Here is a 22,995-nt window from a genome sequence, read left to right as displayed (position 1 = left end):
TACAGCCAAGATCTGTGTGAAACCACTTTGGTCCTTCAGGGAGGGGAGGGGAGGGGAGGGGAAGGGAAAGGAAAGGGAAGGGGATGCAAATCAGTCGGCTTGTAAACAGACGGGAGCGAGGCGGTCGGAGGGGGGGTGTGTGTGGCACGGAGGGAGGAGGCGGCAGCGCCCCGGCCGAGGCGGGAGCAGCCCTCCCGTGTGCGGGGTGCCGGGAGCGCAGGCTGGGGCCCGCCGCCGGCCCACCCGCGTACTCCGCAGCGCGTCGTCTCTCCCTCTGCCAAGCGCCTCTCTCTGCCTCTCCCGCTCGGCCTCCCCGTGCCCCGAGCGGCGCTCACCGGCCCCGGCCGGGGGGGGCCGCCCGCCGCCGCCCCGCCGCCCGCGGCGCGCCCTAGCAGCGGGGCCGGGGCTCGGCGGGGGGGCGCGGCGGCGGCGGCGGGGGCGCGGCGGGGGGCGCGGGGGGGCCGCGGAGCCCCGCGCCCTGACACACGTACCATTCGCTCAGGTTGGCGGCGGGCTGCGCGGGCGCGGAGGGCTCGGCGTGGGAACAGGAGGCGGGGGGCTCCCGGCCGGAGTCCGAGGAGGGGGACACCAAGGAGGGCGTGGAGGACTCGTAGCCGGAGCTGGGAGGAGGGGATTTGCAGTGCACTTTCATGTGTTTTCTCAGGGAGCTGGGGTGGGTGTAGGACTTGTCGCAACCTCTCACTTTGCAGTTGTAGGGCTTGTCGCTGGTGTGGACGTGCGAGTGCTTCTTCCTGTCGCTGCTGTTGGCGAAGCGTCTGTCACAGCCCTCGAATTCACATTTGAACGGCTTCTCCCCTGCAGGAGGCAATGGGCGAGCACAGCCATTAGCGACGGCGGCCGCGGGGCAGGGAGCGGCGCACTCCTTCCCCGCCCCCCCCCCCCCCCCGCCAGCCCACAGCCTCCCCGGGCTCCTCTCTGGTCCTGGCACGGTTCTCCCCGGGACAGCTCCCCTCAGGCCTCCCCTGCCCCCGTCGGCACGGGCCCTGCCCTTCCCCGCCCGCCCTGCCGAGCTCCCCCCGGCCGCCGCCCCGTTCCCACCCGGCTGCGCAGCCGGCTCCGCGCCGAAGCGCCCTGCCCGGCCGGCTTCTCCTCCCCCTTCCCCTGCCCTGTGTGTCAACGTGGGGTTTTGTGCAAAAGACAAAGCCCCGAGATAAGGAAAATTTAGAGGCCAAGTGCTCTTTTCGAGCAAACAACGTGTGTTGTCCCCGCAGACCCCGATGTCCTGCAGAAAGAGCGGTCAGTGATTTATCCCTGGGAAGGTTTTTACTTTAAATACATGTCTCACACTCCCCCAGGTGCACATGGAAATATTATTCATAACCTGGCTAGATCACATCTCATCCACTCCATTCTTGCTCTGATTACAATCCAGTGGAAGATCCGCATCCCCCCTCCTTCCCCCACGCTCCAGCTTGCTGGTACCGTGTGTCAAGGCACAAAATCTTCCAAAAAGACATTGATTGTGGGGGGCAAAACGATAGAGGTTCAGCAGGATGACTAGGCCGGTGCACGGCACTGTCGTGGGGGTAGGATTCCCTTTTCATTTGAACCTACTCAGTCATGGAAGGAATTGCAATCGGGATTAATTTGTCTGGTAATATGATAAGTGACGTTAAGCATAATAGAAATATAATCATGTTGCTCGAGTCGTGTGAAAGTTTAACCTCGGATCGTGTGGACCGGGCACGGTACACGATATACAGGAAGCTTTCAAGCAAACACGCCACAGACAGCTTCGGGATGAAATGATATGACTACGTTATTGTCACTGCTAACAGCGAACTGCAAAACCCTGCTCGCCAAGAAGTCCCCAGCTCCTGCACCCACCGAGTATGAAAATAACCTCCTCATCTGTCAAAAGCCAAAAAGCATCAGGGCGCAGAGGACACCACAAAAATATACGGCCGAACCTTAAACGTGAAGTGCAAACAAAGCCACTGTGCTCACCATCATGGCGTATGTGGTCGAAAGGACTTCCAATATTTGTAAAAGCTTCCAGGTTTGGGAGGGTTTTTTTCCGAATTTGTTGGTTTTTAAATTTTTTCCCCCTTTCAGTTCATCACGGTTAAATTTCGGGGGGACGCAGCCCACCTCGTGCTCGGCCGCGAGCAGAGGCACATAAAGGAAGGCATTCCAAATATTTCACATGAATGCACTTTATGCAAGGTGGGTGGGAAAAAGCTCATGGCTCTGCGTTTAAAGTGTGTCCTTTCTGCACTGTAATAATCAACGAGGAGCTCCCACGTCCTGCACCGCTAACATTTGCAGAGAGGACGGGTAAATACCTGGCGTTAGAGGGAAGAGGGGAAGAGGTTAAAAAGTTAAAAATAAGGTGTCTTAGAAAACGACGCGGGCCCTGTAACCAAATACTGTCGACGTACAGCGGTGCATATGCATAGACACACGCACGCATATAATCTAATTACAGTTTCATGTAAGGAAACAATTTGACCTTCAGCATCCAAGTTGAGACAACAAATCAAGGATATTAGTGTAGTACAAGCAAGCAGTAAGTTAGGAGACCCCAGGGAAAGCCACGCTCATAAGCACTCTGCTTGTGCAAAGTGAGTTACATTCAGGTACAAGCGGGCTGCGGCGCATTCCGCTTCCCCCAGAGTTGAAAAATGTTCAACTTCGCTTAACCCCTTGAAAGAGCCACTGAAAAGTCCCTCCGTACAGTCAGGTTTCAAGTGGGAAGAGGGCAGCATTTTCTCAGCTGCCCGGTTTGCATTCTGTGAGCGCCTTACTAAAGAGGGGCCACCCGAGCCGTTTGCAAGTATTCCTTTCGCGAAAGCAGGTTTTCTTACGTGGAAATCCCCTACCCGGCAGGGAGAGGACATTTTACAGGTCCTGGCTGCCGCAGCCGGGGCACGGAGGTGCAGCCACGCAGAAAGTTCCCCGGGCGATGGAGGAGCGCAGGATCTCAACCGCCATTTTACCCCCACACTTGTAGCTGGGCAAAAGTGTTCAGTGAAATTCAGCTTGGAAATTGTGGCATAATCCCCCGTCTCCGGGAGTGGATTAAGGTATTTACCAATTTCTCCGGGGGGGGTGGGGGGTGGGTTGTAGGGGGGATCCCGGAGGGGGGGTGGCGGCCCCCGGGGCTGCGGGCGAGACGCGGGGGCGGCGGGGACCGCCCGGGAGGGAGAGGGGCTCCGTCCCACGCCTCGCACTATTGTTCCTGGCCCTCTGGGAAGGCGGCGAAGTGATCCCTGCCCGTCCTGCTCGTCCCGCTGCCGCCGCCTTAACGGCCTTACCCTCCAACCTGGAAAATTCGCACATCGCCAGAAATGCCTCTGCCTGCTCCCCAGCCTCGGAGAAATCAGAACTCATTAATATTTGAGGAGGCAATAATTTTCCTGTTGAATCTAGAACTGTCTTCATGAATAATTCGTAGCGAGTTCTATTAGGGTTTCAGAAACATTGCTTTTTTGACAACTTCTGGGTGTTTAATAGAAACGGTGGAACCATAAAGGCCCTGCAGGAGTTTTCACAATACAGCAATTAATCACCGGGAAAGTTAAAGCGAAAAGTACAGGCGGGCGGAATGATGTTTAATAAACGCAAACCTCCGATCCCGGGTTTGCCCTTAACCTGCCTCTCCGATGTAGGTCAGTTTTCCCAAGAATTTAACCATTTTCTGCTTCAGAGACTTCAAACAGTGAGGCCGTTAAAGAGCAGTAAAAGTTTGTTTACTTAGGAAAAACACTGTCATTAAGGGATGAGCTCTCCCGGTTAATGGCTGTACCTGTGCTGATCCGACAAGGAGCTGGCTCGGATACAAGTTATGCGAGCGGGGGATACTCCTTTCTCCTCGAAAAAGGGGGCCGAGGAGGCAGCAGAGGAGCACAGCTTTGCTGTCGCCCCCCGCCCCCCCCCAGACAAGCTATTCATAGAGCGATGGAAAAATAATTAGGTGACGAGTGACGGTCGCTGTAAAATCTCCGTGCTATGTTTAGGCGATAGCGATACGAAATTAGTGTACGTTCTGCGTATTATATCACGTCGAGTTATATCATAAAAATGCAACTCCTGGAAGGTCAAGCCCTGCACGGAGCATGGGGGAAGGGGAGTTTTATGAACTGCAAGGCGAAAAAAATCGTTTGGCTGTAAGCAGATCTTACAATAGGATTATGTAGTTTCCCTCGCAGTGCATAAGGCTGTACGGGAGGGGGTGGGAGGTGGAAAACCCTACACTGGAACAGATTAAATTTTACAAAAAGGGTTTATTTCTTATCTTCTTCTTGGGGGGAGGGGGGGGAAGGAAAAAAAACCCCCACCAAACCCCAAAGCCAACCAGGGGAAAAAAAAAATCCAGCGCTACAGCCTACAAACACCGGCTGCTAAACTAATTAATACAACTTCACAAGCTGCTCCTGGAAGTGTGAAAACTTTCTACGTGCAATTTCATTAATTATAAATGTTTTCCTGGCCGGAAGAGCTCAAACATAGTTTTGCAGTCCATCGAGTTACTTTATTTTCTGTTAACTAGAACTAACAGATGTTTCTGACACATGTCCCAGTTTCGCTTAACAGATCTGCAAATGACATTTCAAAATGTACAGGCCGAAACAATACCGGGTTTTCTTCTCCGTTTTTTTCCCCCCTCCCGAGAATCAGAACCTGCAGCTCCCCATATTTGCGAATGCAGAGAGTCGTTGGAAGGCAATGCTCATTAAAAATGTCAGTGTTATTCAGATCAAACATTTGAAACTCCCTCTGCCCAAAACAAAACTGTTGAACGAAAAGGTCGCAGCTGTGTTATTCTCACAATGTTCGAGCAGCAGCATCTCAGCGACATCAGTCAAAACTGACTAGACAAGTTGTAACTTCTATTGTTCACTTTTAATTTGTGAGCTTGCACAATGATTTCATTTTTTCCCCAACTACTTTAAACTGCCAGAAGAAAAATTCCTTGCCTGTGTGAATAAGCAGAAATAGCAGCTATATCACTCGGTATTTACACGGCTCTACCCACATAAACATTGCAGCAGCCTCTCCGCACCACCACAAAAAAAATATGGACGAGAATTCTGAGATTTGTTCTCGCTCTCCTTTCTCCCCCCTACTGCCCTCTCGCTCCAAACGGTAAAGAAGCAAACAAATCTGAGAATTTATTTTCCAGAAGTACTTGGCGTGCATTCAATAACAACGCAAAGGATACATGAAAAACAAAATAAAGCAAAACAGTATGCTGAATAACACAGAGAGAGAGTAAAGAGAGCTTTACATACTGACCTGTATGAGTTCTTTTGTGTATTTTGAGATTCTCTGATCTGGCAAACACTTTGCCACAGCCTGGGAAAGGGCAGGGGAAAGGTTTTTCACCTGTGTGGACTCTGATGTGATTTACAAGTTTATATTTGGCTTTGAAAGGTTTCCCTTCTCTTGGACACTCTTCCCAGAAACATATGTGATTGGACTGCTCGGGTCCTCCAACGTGCTCCACCGTGACATGAGTCACCAGCTCGTGCATCGTGCTGAAAGTTTTCGAGCATAATTTTTTGGGAGTCTGGTCCAACTCAATCCACTTACAGATGAGTTCCTGTTTGATAGGCTGCCTCATGTAACGAAAGAAGGCCCCCGGGCCGTGGTGTGGAGCCAGATTCACGTTCAGATTCATGCCACCGTAGCTATGAAGTGAAGAAGCAGCAAAAGGATCTGTCCTGGAGGCTGGTACTTGAGTGAAATGTTCAGACCTGGCGTACATTTCTCCAGGTAACCCCAGTCTTATCTGTCCGTTTAGATGGCCACCTGGAGCTGCATGGGGAGGCTGCTCATGGAGTCCAGTGAACAGAGAGGGATTCCCAGCTTCTGAGTGGTGGTGGTGGTGACCATGGTGTCCGGGGTAGCTACCTGTTGTTGAGACAAACAGTCCGTGGTGAGAACTTGCAGCGGGGCGCTGCTCGGTCAGCCCTGGCATGAGTGGGGCCGGCAGGTCTCTGCATATGAAAAAGTCCCTACCTGCTGCCAGAGCCTGGGCTGGGTGAGAGACGGGGTAAGGGGCTGCCGGTGACTGCGCCGGGCCGAACGCTCCCGTTTGACTAGAGACCACCTCGGCTTGGCCTGCCGTATGATGATGATGATGATGATGATGATGATGGTGGTGGTGGTGGAGCTGGTGGTGGGGATGAGGGGCAGGGCTGAGCTTAAGGGCCGCGGGGTGATGCTGAGGAGGAGGATGAGGAGGATGGTGGCGGTGCCCCATGTGTTCTGGCCGGAGCGGGTGCGGCCCGAGGCGGGACTCGGCGGCGTGCTCCCTGGGCTGCGTGGGCGCCGTGGCGTGGGGGTGCCCGGCGAAGCCCGGGAAGCCTGTCATGCTCTGCGGGGGGGGGTGGTGGTGGTGGCGAGGAGCCCCCGCCAAGTCTACTAATCTCAGCGCCGTGTTCCGCCTGGAGAGAGCAGCAGGGTCCATCACTGGGATCCCCGGAGCATCCACGCTCATTAGCTTCTAACGCTAAAAAGTCACCTGACAGCGGGAGGAGAGAGACATGGGGCGGGAGGGGGGGAACCCCAAACTTTTTTTTTTTTCTTTTCCCCCTCAAAAAAAGTTTCCCGGTCCCGCTCCCCCGGCGGCGGGGCGCACGGGCGGCGCTGCCAGCGGGTGGGCTCGGCGTGGCCGGCGGGGGCTCGCTTTTGGCGGCGGCGGCGGCGGCCCGGGGAGGTCCCCCCGCGCGGCCCGTCCTCCCGTGGGGCCGGCGGGGAGCCCCACGCAGCGCGGCCGCGGGACGGGACAGGGCGCGGGCGGCCGCGCGCCGCCTCCGGGCGGCGGCGCCAGCCCCGCCGGCCAAACAATCGCCGCGCCTTTCCATTGGCTGCCGCCGGAGTGACATCACCGATGACAGGTCCCGCTGCCGACTGAAAGGGTTATCGCTCAGTGCGGGGGGGGGGGGGGGGGAGGCGGAGGACTGCGCCTGCGCCGTCGCGGGCTCCCACTCCTTCCCCCGCCACCCCCCCGCCGCGCCGCCGGAGCCCCTCGTTCCCGGCTCCGGGGCATGGCGGAGCCGTGGGCCGCAGCCCTGCCCGGCCCGGCCGGGCCGCCCTGCGCCCCGCCGTCGGGCCGTCGCCGAGCTTCCTCCGCCGGGCTGCGGCCGTGGGGGAACAAAGCCAAGGCGGGCAGTGGGAGCCCTGGGGGTGGGCGCCGCGGCCGCCCGCCCCGGCCTTTGTCCGTTCCTGCTTCCCTGCCCCGGGGCGGGGGGCAGCCCGCGGGGCTCCCCCCCCGGGAGGGCCCCTTCCGCCTTCCCGGTCCCCGCCGCCGGGCCGGAGCACCGGGAGGCGAGGCGGCCCTGCGCGGGAACGGGCCTGGGCCAACCGGCGGGCCCCTGGCGACACCGGCGGGCCCCTGACGCTTGGTGACAGCGCGGGGAGCGGGTCCTGCCCCGGCCAGAGCAGCGCCGGAGCCGCGCCGCCCGCCGCTCGCTGGGCTGGCGTTCGGCCTGGTGCTCGGGCTGCTGCAGCGGTGCCTGAGCCCTGACAAAGGGCTCCTGGAAGGCTCCCCGTCCCCTTCCCCTCCTCCGACAAGTTTCAGCAGTTATCTGGTTATTGGCTGCCGGAGCAAGGAGAGAAATCGTGGTGTTTAGACTGAATCTGAGTGTTTAACCCAGAAGAGGGAGTCTCTCTCCCTTTCCCTCTCTCCCTCTCACGCACGCTTACAGGCTAGTTCCACGTAAAACCCCCGACCTTAGCTTGAAGGGAAAGCACTGCAAACCGTTCATAACCGACCCAGCTCTGCTGCTTCTCACCTGAAGGAACGGGTTAGCGTGGCTAGTGTCGGTTAGGCTTTCAGCGGGGTACGCTGCGGCCTTACAGGTTTAGAAAAGCTTAGGGCTTCGCCACAGAAGGAAACATCTACTTAAGTTTTTAAGAAGGGGATTGTGAACTTAAAAAAAAAAAAAAAAAAAAGGTAAATAAAACGTGGGAAAAGAGGGAAGAATTAAGGCTTCTGCTTCAAGAAAGGAAAACACAGCTGTAAATATCTGCCCACGCTACTACCACAGAACTCGGATCCTGACATAAAAATGCCCCCATCAATAAATGCGCAGTCTTATGAAGTAAAGCAACAATTAATTCTCTATCCATCGTGCCAAACTCCCAGCATTTTGATACATTGACTTGCTGTTAACTTGCCAGTGGATACTTCACCGCGTGCACACCAGGTAAAGCTCCCAGCGCAGAATTTTGCATCTCCATAAAAATGGAACAGTATCGGCGATCAATAGGTTTTATGTCAAGTAGTAAAACACGAAACTCTGTGGCAATGTCAGCCCAGCTACTCTCATAACAGAAGCCACCAGCCAACGATCGGAAACCATAAGATTAAAGCATAGGACATACGTAACCACATAGGGGACGTTTTATCACAGCCTCGCGTACTCTGGGCTGGCTGCAGTTACATATTTTGGCTCTGCTTGGCTTTCACTATATTTCCCCTGTAACACAAGGCTAATATTTAGGTAGCTAGCTATAGATACATCCTCTTGTACATCCTTCTGAGTGGAGACGATGAAAAGTGACAAATGATGCAATTAGCTCTCCATCCTTACATAACATGTTTACGCAGGCATTTTAAACCACACACCATCCTCACAATATCTCAACTTTCAAGTCTACTTGCTCTACGAAATGGATCTGACAGTCCTATTCATGACCAGCTCAATAGGAGTGCACAGAAGAGACAAACGTTAGGAAGTACGAATCTGTTACTTACAAATGTACTGAGAGTGTGAATTCCAAATAAAGCTGCTTTCCTCATACCTCCTTAAAACACTGCATCTCTACATACTTGTTATCCATCAATTCTGACACTTCTCAGTCAAGGGAGAAAACATCTGGAACAGTTTATGTATTAAAAAATTGTCATAACCGGTTTGCCCTAAGCTCTTTTAAAATATTGTGATGGTTTCTTGTCAGACACTCATGGCTCTCAGCTCGCCCCTCACCCAGGGCTGTCTCTCACTCCCTTTCCCAGGCAGTGCGGGAGGACCTGGCCCTCGGTGTCCTTCACTGTTAGGTGAAGTTGTTGTGAGCCCCGGTGGCGCGCGTGGGGGGGAGCGGGGCGGGGGGCGGGCGGGGGCCGCCACATGACTGCGGGGAGGCGGAGAAACGGGGGAGAGGAGGGGAGCGGGGCCAGACCCGGCCGAGCTCCGCGCATCTCCCAGAATGTTTTGAAAACTCGAATGCCTGTTCGTGCAGCCCTTTGGCAGCCTGAGCTCGTTCGCCTGCCACTCGAGGGGTGACCGAGGTCTCCTGCTTCCTGGCAGCGGCCTGAGCCCTGTTTGACCAGATAAGGCGGGGGCCCTCGGCAAACTCTCAAATGTGTCAACATCAGCTTGAGCAGGGCCCTTTTTTTTTTTTTAATTATTATTATTTCCTTTCCGACCCACCTGGCTCCGGTAAGGGCATCCCCTTCAAGACTACCCTCGGGACTCATGAGCTGGATGAACCGGAGCCTTTCCAAGGAGAAAGCAAGACTGCTCAAGCAGCAAAACAGAAACATCCTGAGCTGAAACTCAGGCGTCAGGGCACGTCCATATGACAATGTTTGTATAAACCCTACAGGATAGATCTTATCTTGAGGGAAGTGAAGTTTAGAGGGACCACGGTACTCCCCTGGGTACCAGATCAACACAGACAGACGGGCAGCTTGATCCTGGGCACCAGTTTTCCCCTGGCTGCTGTGTTCCTGCCACCCCGGCCGCAGCCCCCGACCCCAAAGCCCACCCGTGCTGGAGGGCTGCTCTACAGAGGTGACCTGGTGCAAAGACGAGTCACAAGCACTTTTCCTCCTCTCTCCCCGCGTCCGACCCTGCCCCCGAGCCTGCTCTCTCGGGGAAGGGGCGAGCCGGCCGTGGCAGCGCCGGGGGGGAGGCAAGAGCCCCGCACGCCGGGCTGTGCCCTGGGCAGGAGGCCCAGCTGTCTCCCCCCTTCCCGCCCCACCGCGCGGGACCCATACCTCGGGGGTGCGGGGTCGAGCCGGCCAGTCCCAACCCTGCGGCCCCTGCCTGCACCCCCGCTCGGCCCCGGGGGGCTGCCGGGGCCTACGGGGTGGGAACCGCGCCGCACAGCACTTTGCGGCAGTCCCTGGGTGGGGACAGCCCCAGCCGCTGACGGCTCTACAGATCCACCACGCTTTGCCTTGTTCTGGGTAGGAATCTACCTATACAGACAGCAAGGCGCTCACCCGTATTTCCACCTTTGCCAGCGAAAGGGCTTGCTGTAAAGGTGAGGTGCAAAGCCCCAGAAAATCAGGGGCTGCTCGTGTTGTGCTCTTTGACTTTGGGCCAAGTCCTGCTTACCCTTAGAGTCGTGCTCAGCGCAAGGAACAGCTCCTGCCCCGGGAGGCATCGGGGAGAGCAAAATCTGACCTTGACCCACCCCCGTGCTCTCCCGTTGCTGCCTCTGCGGAAACTTCCCTTCCCCACGAGTCAGGCAGAAAGCTTCCAGCCGGTGCCCGAGGGCTGGGGCGGGACGGGATGCCCTGAACTCTCCATAGAGCAGGTTCCAGGGGTTACCTTTAAGCTCCAGCTCCCGGACGAGAGGAGGGAAACGGTTTCATCTGAAAATCCTAACATTTACTGTGAGAAAGGGAAAAAAGCGAGGAATAGAAACAGCGAGGCCGAGGAGCCTCCCAGTGCGATGCCTTATCCCCCACACTCGCGTCGGGCACGGGGGGACGTGGGAGGCAGCGAGTGGCACAGGGGCAGGACCTGAGGACGAGTCCCTGCCTGCCCCGGCAGAAGGCACTGCTCTTTAGGAGGAGGTGGTTCAGGAAAGCTTTCGGTAATCCCAGCATCTCCTGGGAGGGAAGAGGAGGGGGTACCGAGTGGCTCGGGAGCACGCTCTGCCTTTGTTTCTGTTCCTCGCCCCATTCCCACTTACGGGGACTTCTTTATTTCAGGGTTCCCGGATAACGGGAGCTCAGCTACCAGGCGAGCAAGGGCTTGCGCCTAGGTTTGCCTCTTACTTTTTGTGACCTAGAGCTACCCTAGGACAAGCAAATCATATGCTTATTTTAAATAGAATATTTCATTCAGTACCCCAAGATTAAGGTATTCCTGTCAGATAAGCTGTCAGTCACTAACTACTTAGACACCACATTGTGGAAGCCTGGTATCCCTGGTAAAGATGATACATATCATGTAAACCCCATCAACAAGATCAAAGTCTTCTTCTTTAATAGGATCCAATACATGTCAAACCTCATTCCAATCAAATCGTCCGTAAATGAATTCAAGATGAATATGTCATAGAATAATGTGACAGTGCAATCACATGGGGTCAGGGGTTGTTGTTTCAATGAGAGAGTCGTCAAATATTAATTCTAGAACCTCCAAATGAATAGGCATTGAGCAGGATTAGGCAGCTGCTGGTGGGGAGTTGTGTCGCTGATTTGTGTTTATGCAAGTACGTTAAACACTAAGCTGAAAAAAATATTGTCTCCTTTGAACTGGAAAAAAAAAAAAAAGACATATTTTAACTTACTTGACTTTTCCAGGATGTTTCTGTAAAGTCGTTTTCTTTTCCTCATTACAAGGGGGGTCTTGTGCCTCATTTCCTGACTTTGTTCCTGTTTGGGAAGAGGTTGGAAAGTTAAGAGCAAAACCATTCGTGTGTGATATGAAACGAGTAAAGCGCTGTCTGACTCCGGCATCATGGATTCAAAAAGAAAAGGAAAAACAAACCACACCAAAACACAACACAAGAATTAAGCAGGGAGGGTGGGGGGAAGGCAAGCTTTCTCCGAAGGGAAACTGGAGGTTGTCTCCCCAGCAAAGCAGCACTTGTTTTATGGAGTCATGAAGTTTCCATGGCTGATTTAGGGAAAAAAAAAAAAAAAAAAAAAAAAAAGAAAGGACATCTTTTCAGTTCTTCGATCTGACATTCACCTTCTGGCAGGCTATTGTAAGGCAGGTTTTTACCAACTCGACTATATTGTTTACAGATCCTTCCCTCCCGAAATTAAATTTCGGACTCTCTGCGAGCCTTCAACGCAAGTTGTTGTCTCAGCAAGGATTAGTATAGTACCACCCTGGCACTTCTCCCTGCCTATAATTTTCAGCTTGCTCTTTGCACTCTGCAAGGCAGAGCACTGCCACTACTGCAGGCGGAACTTTGCACATCTTTCTTTGAGCGGCAGCGATAACCCTGAGAGCAGGTCTGGGGTTTGATGCAGTGTCCGAGTCTGAAGTTTTGCAGATATCTTTGAAATTTTCAGGTTTGGACCCCCACCCCCCAGCACACTGGAATTTGGAATCAGTTACTTCAAAGGAGAGTCTTATTATTATTGCTGTTGCTACTATTACGATAGGGACACTAGGGCTGGTAAATAAAAATCTATACTAACACAAATAACTGATGATATTAATTATGAAACTTCATCAGCGTATCACAATCGTACTCTATCACAAATAATTTGATGTCCTCAATATTTCCACTGCTGTGATGAAAATTACTGCCGAAAAAAAACCAACTAGAGGAAACCCTTAGGAATTATATTTCCTAGTCAACTTCCATTCGTCCTCACACTTTTATCAAGTCAGAGCAGCAAACACTGCCCCGCTACCGAGCGGTTTGCAGGGGTTGTCCTTTATTGGTTAGGATGGGAGGCTGGAGGAGTGCTCAGTTCCCAAGCGTTTGCCAAAACTTGTTGAAACTGGACAAAAAAAAAAAAAAAAAAAAAAAAAAAAAGATCTCGCTGCATTTAATATTTCGAATAGTTACCAGATGACAAAAAACGAAGGCAAAACAGTTGTGGATGTCAGAGTAAATATTGGCTAAAACTCTGGCTCGACCTCACACGCCTTTCTCATCCACGCAGTGCCACTGGCGGCGCGGGAGGGTGAGGATGCCCCGTTGCCCGAGCCGGACAGATCCCGGCCCGGCCGAGCCCCGTGGCTCTGGTGCGGGGCATCGGTCCCGCCCCGGGTCCCCCGCTGGGGCTGGGGGTGAGGATGCTGCAGCCCACGCAGGCGGGACCCGGACCCCCTCCCCAAATGCTCGGCCAAGGGTGCGCCTGCGGAGCGGGGCTGGGAGCAGCCGCCGCCCCCGCGGTACCCGGCGGCCCCGGGTGGGTTTGGCCGCGGTGCCCGGGATGGGCGAGCCCGGCTGAGCCTGCGGCAGCTGGCGCGGCGTGTGCCCCGCCGCCGGCGGCTTGTCACGCAACCTGTGCCCTCCGCGGCCGCGTAGGCTGAGGGGAGCTCTGGCCGGGAAGGTCTCGGTGGAGAAATCAACTTCCTCGGCTCCGGGTGGAGCGACCCCCGAGCCCAGCCCGGTAAAGGCTCCCCGCGCGGCCAGGCTCCCCGGGGGTGAAGGACCGTGCGTGACAAAGGAGCGACGGGGCGGGGGGTCTCGGCGAGGATCCCACGCCGGGCCCCGTCCCGTCCGGCGCTCTGCCGGTGCCCGGGGCTGGCACATGGAGCGGGGCTGGGGTCAGAGGTCACCCGCGAGGGCATCACCCTCGGCGGGGATTTGTGAGCATCGCCCCTTCCCCAGACGGCGCCGGGCGCGGGGCGGCCCCTCGGGGCCGGGCGCGGGGTCCCAGCCCTTCCGCGCGCTCTGCGCCAAGTTGGCGGCTGCACCCAGCGCCTTTGGCAGCTCCCCCGGCCCTCCCCGCGGGGGGCGTGGGGTGTGGGTGGGGGGTGGAGGGGGCCGGCCGCCCTCCCGGGCTCCGTCCCTCCTGCACCCGCCTATAAAGAAGGGCGCACGGTGCCGAAGTGCCGGCTCCCCCGGCGCGCCCCCGTGGCACCGGGCGCGGCGGTGAGCGGGGAGCGCGTCCCCCGGGACGTCTCCCCACGGGGCTCGCCATTGTCAGCGCTCTGCCCGCCGCCCCGGGTCCCCGGCCCCTCCCGGGCAGCCGCGGGACCCGGCCGCACCCGCCGCCTGCCCGTCCCCACGGAGCCAGGGCCGCTGTCGGGGCTGGGAGCGCCTCCGCCCCGCTCCGCGGACCCCCTCCGCCCCGCGTAGCGCCGACCGCAGGGCCGGGGTCCCCCTCGGACTCCCGGGGAGGGGGGCGCGGCTCCCGGCGGAGGGTGCCGGAGCCCCCATCGACGGCGCCCGGGCGCTGCTTCCTTCGCCCACCCCGCACGCCAAGGTGCCGCCGGGGGCCGGCCCCACGTGGGCGAGGGGCAGCCGAGGCGGTGCCCCCCCGCCCCGCGGGGATCCAGCCCTGCTCCGCCGGGGTGACCAAGCCACCTCCCGCCGGTACCCCCCGAGGGCAGGGCGCTCTCGTCTAGCCCTTGGGACAGGCGGTGGGGGTAGGCAGCTGGCCGGGCACCCCCTGCTCCCAGGCACTTACCTCTGCGACCTGTTGAAGGTTTCCCCTCATTTCTGAACTGGCAAAAATAAAAGGGGGGCGGGGGGGGGGGGGGAGGGAGAAGAAAGAAAGAATGAAAGAAGAAAACAATCCCCCCCCCCCTAAAACCCACCACCTCTTTGGCGCTTCCATCGAGGCGGTCATCCTTTATTTCTTCTTTTCTTGCTTTCTGGAAGCAGTTAGGGAATGTATGATGAAGCAGAAATGAGCCGTCAGGATGATATTTTAATGGCTTATATGTCACGTTGGTGCATGTGGCTTTGAACTGGAGCAGCTTTCGTTTCCTGCAGAGAGCGCGCCGCAAATCCCACTTGATAACTTCTACAACCCACAACATTTTTTTTTTTTTTACATTCACTCTTACACTGTATATTTAGATACGCTTCCTAAAAATACCCTCTCGTCTGCCTTCTCGTATATTTTGCACGGACCTGGAATGATCACCGGGTTCCCCCTGCACTGGGAGTCAGGCTAGCACTGGACTACCTAACTTTCTGCATCTCCTAATGCCATCGCCCTGAAGGCTTCACAATAACGCTGACAACTCTATCCCTTGCTTAATTTTAGCACCAAATACAGAAAGTAATGCAACAGCCGCCCGAAGACACACAGGCGCGCTGCTAGAGCGGGTGTACCTGTTGCTATAAGCTATTGCAATTCCTCCAAACGGATTTGGCAGAAAAATGCAAACGTGTAGATTCAGCATTATTCTGAACAGAAAAACAACCTGTAAAGCCTCCCAAGATCCAAGCGAAATTACACAACACATCTGCTTTGAAAGCGATCTCCATGCACCGAGCACGGGCAAGCTGCATCTGCAGATAAACTGCAGCGAAACATTCCTTCAAGGCGTATCAAAGTTTATTTGTTGTTTGTTTGTTTGTTTGTTTGTTTGTTTTCTAGGCGCAATGGCCATTTTCACACCTCTGGAAGCGAGGCAGCTCTCGCCCGAGCAGGGGTGGCACAGCAGCGCTGCTGGGCTGGTTCCCAGTACCTGCGCTGCGGATGGCTTACCCGCGCCTCGCCTGAGAGAGGATGAGTTTAAAGTTTCTTTGTTTGGCACCAGGAATTGGAAGGGCTCGGATTGAGCTGCGAAGGAGGCAAGTGAGGGGCTGAACAAAGGCGAAATGGAAGGAGTCCGACTCTTAGCGAGCTTCTGGTGTTTTCGTTACTAGAAAATAATTAGAGCTAATGAATATGCAGGCGGCTGAGTAAATAAATAATTTGCCAGTTTTATATATGTGCACACACGCATGGGCACATACGTAAGTGTACATACACATACGCACACAAAGACGTCTATATTTTAGTTTCACGAGGTTGTTTTTTTTTTTAGCGCCGAAGCAACGTTTAAAATATTGTACAAATGTTGCTTAGCTTAATTGATTAAGCCACAGAGGTTTTCTGCTTTTAAATACCATACTTATACCTTTCAACAATCATTTTAATATATAGTCAATGGCTCTTTGTAGCCAGAACAAAAAAGAACTATCCGCAGTTTTTCAATAGACTTTGAGCTGGGGAAAGACAGGTTAATCGAGGGTTGCATCTAGAAAACAACCAAGTGTTGTATGTTTGCACTGAATCCAAATGTCTGCATTTTTCTAACTAAATCAAAGGGAGTGTTATTTCTTTTTCTGCTCACTCATCTGAAGGTAAGTAAATTTTCTCTGGCGATCAAAAGCCTGGTCAGCAACAAAGACACCGCCTGCTTTTTCCACCGTCCTGGTGTGGCAAGTTGAGGAATTTCAATAACTGTGACAAGGGTGACTGATTTGTGAACTAGAAAAGGTTTGAATGTCAGAAAATTTACATTGCTCCTATCGAGGATTTTAAATAAATTTTTACAAAAAAAAAAAAAAAAGGTGGGGGGGCCCCGGGGGAGAAGTATCCAGGAGTTTCATGCAGCAGGAGGACAAACAATGTAGGTTTGGGAAATTTACAGTTTTACCTGAATGAAAGAGACTCCGTAAAAACAGAGAGCGAGAGAAAGGGAGAGCGAGAAAGAAAGGAGAAGGAAAATAACAAAAAGAGGCGAAACAACAACAACAAAAGTAGAAAGTTAAGAGTTCTCACCCACCTGCGTTTTGATGGGTGCAGAAAACAAGATTTATTTCAGAAACCTGATGGAGGGATAGAGTCAGCTACCCAGAGAAATCACGCCTGGTGTTTAAAAATAAAACCAAACGCGCCCAGCACCTACTCTCGGAGAGCTTCAGTTTTAAACAGGCGGAAAACAACAACTTCAAAAGAAGCAAGTCCCTACAGGACTTCTCTTTTCAAAGCCTAAAAAGTTGCTCGATGATCTTAAAAATTCTGGATCACCAAGAAATCATCATTATCATCATTATCAGAGCGCTGGGGAGAGAGGGACAGAGAGAGGGAGAGCGGGGGAGGAAAGAACCCTAATAATAATCAAAGATTTTTTTTTTTTTCCCCTTAGCACACACACACACAAAAAGATGCGCTGGAAATATTTTCGTGGAAAAAAAAAAAAAAGGGGGCTTTATATATTGGGGGGAAAAAAAAAGTTGCTACTCGCGCAGCCCCGTTCGTCGGGAGGGATGTCAGGGCGCTCACAATACCTGCGATTGATGAGGCGGAGGGGCCAATCGGCGGCGGGAGGCGGCCGTGCGCGCCCCTCGTTGGCGGGGCCGGGGGGAGTTACGCGGGGAAGGGGGAGCCGCCGCCGACCAATGGGCGCCCACGTCCGCCCGCACGTCGCTCCGCCCCCGGCTCCCATTCATCAAGGGGGGGGACGGTGTCGTCTTTTCAATTCATTTATCTGCAGGAATGATTGCCGCTATCAGTCTCGCGTTCACCGCCCGGCTGAGGAGGTGAAAGTTTCTCCCCAGGAAGATAAACCGCAAAAGACAATATTGTGCATGATTTGCGCCTTTTTTTGCAAAGCGAAAAAAAAAAAAAAAGGCCCCCCAAAAAAAAAAAAATCGGGGAGAGTGTGGGGAAGCTCGAAGAGGAGAGAGAAACAAGCTCTCGGCCACTCTGCAACATTCCTATAGCCAAAAAAATCACTGAAGGAAGTTTCTTTTTTGTTTTGGTTTTTTTTTTTTTTTTTTTGCTGCCCGTGTTGATCTTTCTCCGTTATTGTTATTTGCAGCCAGTTTATTTTTGAGCCCACCCAACCCCCCCCTCCCCACTTAAACCTCCCTGAAAAGTCAAAGCAGAGAGACAGTGAATATTTTTGGGGCACATTTTTACTATTATTATTTGCAACTGCGAAGATCTCTTCCCCCCTTCTGCACCAGCCTCCTTTTTTTTTTTCCCTCTTCTTCCCCCCCCCTTTTTTTTTTCTTCCCCCCGCGCTGATGCCGAAGGGGGTGTTTTTGATGTGGTTGCTTTGGTGGTGATCGTCGCTGACTTTCCAAAGAGGGTGTTTTCGCCGCTGCTGCTGCTGCTGCTGCTGCTGCTGCTTCTCTCCGCGTTGTGTGTGTGCGCGCGTGCTTTTTTTTTGGTTGCTGCATCGACGCTGGGAAGATGCTTCTGGATGCTGGACCGCAGTATCCCGCCATAGGAGTCACTACCTTCGGATCCTCCCGCCACCACTCCACGGCCGATGTCACGGACAGAGAAGTGGGGCTGGGGATCAACCCCTTCGCCGACGGCATGGGCGCCTTCAAAATCAACCCCAGCACCCACGAGCTGGCCTCGGCCGGCCAGACCGCCTTCACCTCGCAGGCGCCCGGCTACGCGGCGGCGGCCCTGGGGCACCACCACCACCCGACCCATGTCAGCTCCTACTCCAGCGCCGCCTTCAACTCCACCCGGGACTTTCTGTTCCGCAACCGCGGCTTCGGGGAGGCGGCGGCCGCCAGCGCCCAGCACAGCCTCTTCGCCTCCGCCGCCGGCAGCTTCGCCGGACCCCACGGACACACCGATGCCGCGGGACATATACTTTTCCCGGGGCTGCACGAACAAGCCACCAGCCACGCTTCGCCTAACGTGGTGAACGGGCAGATGCGCCTGGGCTTCTCCGGGGACATGTACGGCAGACCCGACCAGTACGGCCAGGTCACCAGCCCCCGCTCCGAGCACTACGCCTCGACCCAGCTGCACGGCTACGGCCACATGAACATGAACATGGCAGCCCACCACGGGGCAGGGGCCTTCTTTCGTTACATGCGGCAGCCCATCAAACAGGAACTCATCTGTAAGTGGATTGAGCCCGAGCAATTGTCAAACCCCAAAAAGTCCTGCAACAAAACTTTCAGCACGATGCACGAGCTGGTGACTCATGTCACGGTGGAACACGTTGGAGGACCCGAGCAGTCCAATCACATATGTTTCTGGGAAGAGTGCCCGAGAGAAGGGAAACCTTTCAAGGCCAAATATAAACTTGTAAATCACATCAGAGTCCACACAGGTGAAAAACCTTTCCCCTGCCCTTTCCCAGGCTGTGGCAAAGTGTTTGCCAGATCAGAGAATCTCAAAATACACAAAAGAACTCATACAGGTACGGTAACCTTCTCTGTAGCTTTTCTCTCTGCGAGTGGAAGCGCCGAGCGCCGGGGCCGGAGCGGGGCGCGGGGCCGAGTCGGGGGGCCCGGGGGGGCCGGGGCGCTGCTTGGCTGAGGGTCGGGCTGGAGCGGGGGGGGGGTATGGTCCAGGGCCACTCGAGGCAGGCTCAGGGCTCCGTGGTAAAACGGGCTCGGTCACAGCCACGCCGGCAGCAGCAACAAAAAGAAAATTATCCCTGCCGAGGCAGAGGGGGAGAAAGGCAGGGGATGCTGCTGGGATTGTTGGGGGGGGGGGGGGGGGGGGGGAAGAATCTCAACCTGTCCTGCTTAAATTTATAGGTTTTAATTAATTGTTGTTCGGCAGTTTTGACTGTGGCACGATGAGAAATTGTGCTAGATATTGCAGGCAGCTCATCCGTCTCCCCTCTGCAATTCAGGGCTTAGTAAATATTTAATTCGGAAGAGCGATTCTAAATAAACCGAGCCCGGCGCGTTGGTGTGTTATTGTTGTGGCGAGGGCAGGCGCCGGGACCCCTGAGAACTTTTCCCCATCGCGGGAGGTGGCATTGCAGCAGCCCCTGGCTGGGAGAGCTCTCTCCCCCCGCTCCCACCCCCGAGCGCCGAAAGGCAGCGCCGCTTTCCCGGGCGCTTTCGCAGCGGGTTTGTAGCGCTGCCCTCGCATTGTGTTCCCCGGCCGGATAATTTTCAATATTCCAAGAAAATACGGGGGAGGGGGCTGGGGTGGGTGGGAGCGTAAAATATCACGAGAAGGAGCTATAAAAACGGAAACTAGACACTGAGGATCATGTGTAAATACCACCACGCCTGCTGTCTCGCTCGGAGCGAGGAGGGAGAGGTGCCCAGGGCCGGGGCTGTAAATGAAAGTCGCTCCTCCACGGGGAGGGAGAAAAAAAAAGTTCTTTAGCTCCCCCCCCCTCCCCCCGTTCCGAAACGGGCGCTGAGCAGGGGCCGGAGGGGCGGAAAGGACAGAGGAGAGAAGCAAGGTTTCGGGATTCGAGCCTCGTTGAAGTTAGAAAGTTGCGAGTGTTTGAAATGGAGCCGTGGGCTTCCGTCCGGCGGGGCGGTGGGGACAATGAGCGATCCAGCCGGCCCTGCTTAATCAGATCCGTTTTCCACCCCTCCTTCCCTCTGCAATAGGTGAAAAACCATTTAAGTGTGAATTCGAGGGCTGTGACAGGCGCTTTGCAAACAGCAGCGACCGCAAAAAGCACATGCATGTGCACACTTCCGACAAGCCCTATCTCTGCAAAATGTGTGACAAGTCCTACACGCACCCCAGCTCCCTCAGAAAGCACATGAAGGTAAATGGAGGGCGCCTGGTGTGCGGGGCTCGGACGCCGCCTCGGGCCTGGCCGGGGGAAGGGGCTGCGGTGCCGGCGGGCAGGAGCGGCGGTGCCCGCGGGCGGAGCGCGGAGGAGCGCGGCCCGGGGCCGGCCGGCTGCGGGGCTCCGGGCTGCTGCGGCCCGGCCCCGGCCCCCGCGGCCGCCCCGGGCCCGCCGGGCCGCGCCGCCCCCCGCCCGGCCGCGCTCGGCCCCGGCCCCTCGGGCCGGGCCTTTTGTCGGTGCGCTGTATGCGGGGAGGGCGGGGAGGGGGGGCGCAGGGCCGGGAGGCAGCCGGTGGGCGCTGCCCGGCCTTCCCCTCCGGGCGGGGGCCGGGGCCGGGGCCGGGGCCGAGGCCGGGGCCGGGGGGGCGGCCCCGGGGCTGGGGGGGAGCCCCGCGGGGATGCCCGAGCTGGGGGCTCGGCGCTGGGTCCCGTTGTCTGGCGCGTCCCCAGCCGAAGGCGCCCGCCGCCAGGGCCTCCGTCCCCCGCCGCTCTCTATTTCTGCCCGGGTTTTCTCTTGCAGGTCCATGAATCATCCTCGCAGGGGTCCCAGCCTTCTCCCGCCGCCAGCTCAGGCTACGAGTCCTCCACCCCTCCAACCATCGTGTCTCCGTCCACAGAAAACCAGACCGCCAGCTCCTTATCCCCTTCCTCCTCCGCAGTCCACCACACGTCCAGCCACAGCACGCTTACATCAAATTTTAACGAATGGTACGTCTAAAACGCTAAAACAAAACAACAAAAAAACACAGAACGAAACAAAACAAAAAAGCCCCAAGCGAGCAAACAAATACCCTATTTAAAGACTCCAAAAATAATGAACACTTTGAAATCAGAATTTAAATGAGCAAACAAAAACAAAATGCTGCCAGTAGACCCAGGACTGAGTAAAATGAAGACTTCGTTTAAAAAAAAATTTTTTCCTCTTTATTTCTTTTTTTCCTTTTCCTTTCCTTTTATTTTTCCTTATTCTTTTTTTCCTTTCTTTTTTTTTTTCTGTGTTTTTTTTTTGTTTTTTTTTTTTTGACTGCTCTGCTCTGTTCAAGGCTTGGTAGGCGAAGGGGTGAGTAGAATGCATAAGAAGACAAGGTTACCAGGGCAAATGCCAACTGTGTAGGGCTTTACTGGAAACCACTGATTAGAGATCTCCAACTGCATGTCTGCTCGGGCAGCGGCCTTCCCCCCCATCCCCTCTTGTAAATACAGAATTATTAGCTTCAAAAACAAAACAACAAAAAAATGTACTGTTTGATTTTGTAAATAGTTATATCGCAAGTTGAATAAGGGGATATGTGGATTTGTGGTCTTTGCATATATGTGGGGGGAGGGGCGGGCGGGCGGGAGCGGCGGCGGGGGGGCGGAGGTGGTGGGGGGGCAGAGGGAAGAGGTAGAAATTCAACTATTTGTACTGAATGGCAAGAATGTTCTAGTAAATGTGTACCAAAATGTGAATTACTTTGTATTATTACAGTCTAAACGTCGATCTAACAGAATATTATTGGTATTAATGTGCTTTTTTGTATAAAGTGCAACATTTCGTCCCAAAGTCCAGTCTAAGTAGTGCAGTAAAATGTTGTTACACGTCCTGTCAAGAAATTCGTATAGTGAAAGCCTGGATCTGCGTGTCAAACTGTTACATTTGTTTATGTAAAGTGATATTAAAAAAAAAAAAAAAAAGATATAAACTATATCTGTCCGTTGCTTTTGGCAAATACAAGAACATAATGTATATAAATCCTAATTTCCATATTTATCCGCATGTAAAGGTCCGGTTATACATGTTACAAGATATTCAATATTTATGGCTAGAAGAATTGGTATGTAAAATTTAGTTTACAGAACTGTTTGGTAACATTTCGTACCTTATTAAAGATTCTTAAATCCCATGAATTGTGGTAGGAATCCTTATTCACTAAGTCAACCTGCTGCAACTCCAACTAGCTTTAGGATATTAGAATAAAACTGTCCCAGTTTTTCACTGCTTTCCATTATGTCATCACTAAAGCAGCGAAGGTGATATAAATGTGATAAATGAAAGGATCCCTGCTGGCATTACTATAGTGTGTAATTAGTATTTATATCAAAATTTATGAAACAAATTTTCGGCCGCAGTATAATTTAAATGACCTTTGCAGACATAGAATAACAACCATAAAAATAACAGAAATAGATTGCATATGCTACATAAATATTAATGTGGGGAATTGTTACACGAGAAGTGCTGCACTCCACTCCAACTCTGCCCATGAATCTGCATAGACTGGGTCCCTAAATTAAATTAATTCGGATAACATATATTAGGAGACTTAAAACAGAGGAGATTTCGGTTGCTATTTTAATTTAAGGCATTTATGACCATAACTAATTCTCAGGCAGTGGATTCTTGACTTTCCTTGGGCCTTTTACTCCAAGAAGTACAGCACTGTTTCACCAAGGCCATTGTTGTTGTTGTTGCTGTTGTTGTTGGGTATATTTTTGGTTTGGATTTTGGGTTTTTTAATTTTCTTTTTCTTACTTCCTTTTTTTTTTTCCCCCCCCTGATATTCCTTAAAACGTGACGTTAATTTAAATCAATTACTTCTTATGTTATGCTATTATTATTACTATAATTTTGCCAGTGTTAATAGCTTTCTAAAAAAAAATAAATCTAGGGGATAAGAATTATTTTATGTAATTTGATTATCTTCCTATCTCTTTTATTTATTTCTCATTTACTTAAGAAATTCGTTCCATTGGCTGGCGTTGATACAGTAAATTTGTAAATGAGAAGACAATATAAAAAATCTAAATTACTTGTGCTTAATGACTGTAGCAGAACGCCTTTTCTCTAAATCAGATTGTCTTCC

At 53.8% G+C, this 22,995-nt stretch overlaps 2 protein-coding genes across 2 annotated transcripts; one reads left to right on the top strand and one right to left on the bottom strand.

Moving 5' to 3' along the window:
- Window positions 1–388: 388 nt before the first annotated feature.
- LOC104041629 (zinc finger protein ZIC 4) lies at window positions 389–6,466 on the bottom strand. The gene is made up of 2 exons (XM_064455881.1): window positions 5,260–6,466; window positions 389–816 (listed from the first exon to the last, which is right to left on the bottom strand). Exons 1-2 carry the CDS (start codon window positions 6,464–6,466, stop codon window positions 389–391), a joined length of 1,635 nt encoding a protein of 544 aa, XP_064311951.1.
- Window positions 6,467–15,767: 9,301 nt separating this feature from the next.
- LOC135314382 (zinc finger protein ZIC 1) lies at window positions 15,768–21,467 on the top strand. The gene is made up of 3 exons (XM_064457655.1): window positions 15,768–18,803; window positions 19,966–20,129; window positions 20,673–21,467. Exons 1-3 carry the CDS (start codon window positions 17,828–17,830, stop codon window positions 20,868–20,870), a joined length of 1,338 nt encoding a protein of 445 aa, XP_064313725.1. The 5' UTR covers window positions 15,768–17,827; the 3' UTR covers window positions 20,871–21,467.
- Window positions 21,468–22,995: the final 1,528 nt, after the last annotated feature.

Source organism: Phalacrocorax carbo, chromosome 7, assembly GCF_963921805.1.
Source record: "Phalacrocorax carbo chromosome 7, bPhaCar2.1, whole genome shotgun sequence".
Classification (NCBI taxonomy): Eukaryota; Metazoa; Chordata; class Aves; order Suliformes; family Phalacrocoracidae; genus Phalacrocorax; species Phalacrocorax carbo.
The sequence above is the reverse complement of the archived record's forward strand: the minus strand, read 5'-3'. Positions and strand labels throughout refer to the sequence as shown.

Bases quoted from the DNA above. Each gene is read 5' to 3' on its own strand.
- LOC104041629 (XM_064455881.1), bottom strand. From the start codon at position 6,466: ATGAGCGTGGATGCTCCGGGGATCCCAGTGATGGACCCTGCTGCTCTC. The intron at 817-5,259 runs GTCAGTATGTAA...TGCCTCCTGCAG, and splicing joins ACACAAAAGAACTCATACAG to GGGAGAAGCCGTTCAAATGT.
- LOC135314382 (XM_064457655.1), top strand. From the start codon at position 17,828: ATGCTTCTGGATGCTGGACCGCAGTATCCCGCCATAGGAGTCACTACC. The intron at 18,804-19,965 runs GTACGGTAACCT...CCTCTGCAATAG, and splicing joins ACACAAAAGAACTCATACAG to GTGAAAAACCATTTAAGTGT. The intron at 20,130-20,672 runs GTAAATGGAGGG...TTTCTCTTGCAG, and splicing joins CCCTCAGAAAGCACATGAAG to GTCCATGAATCATCCTCGCA.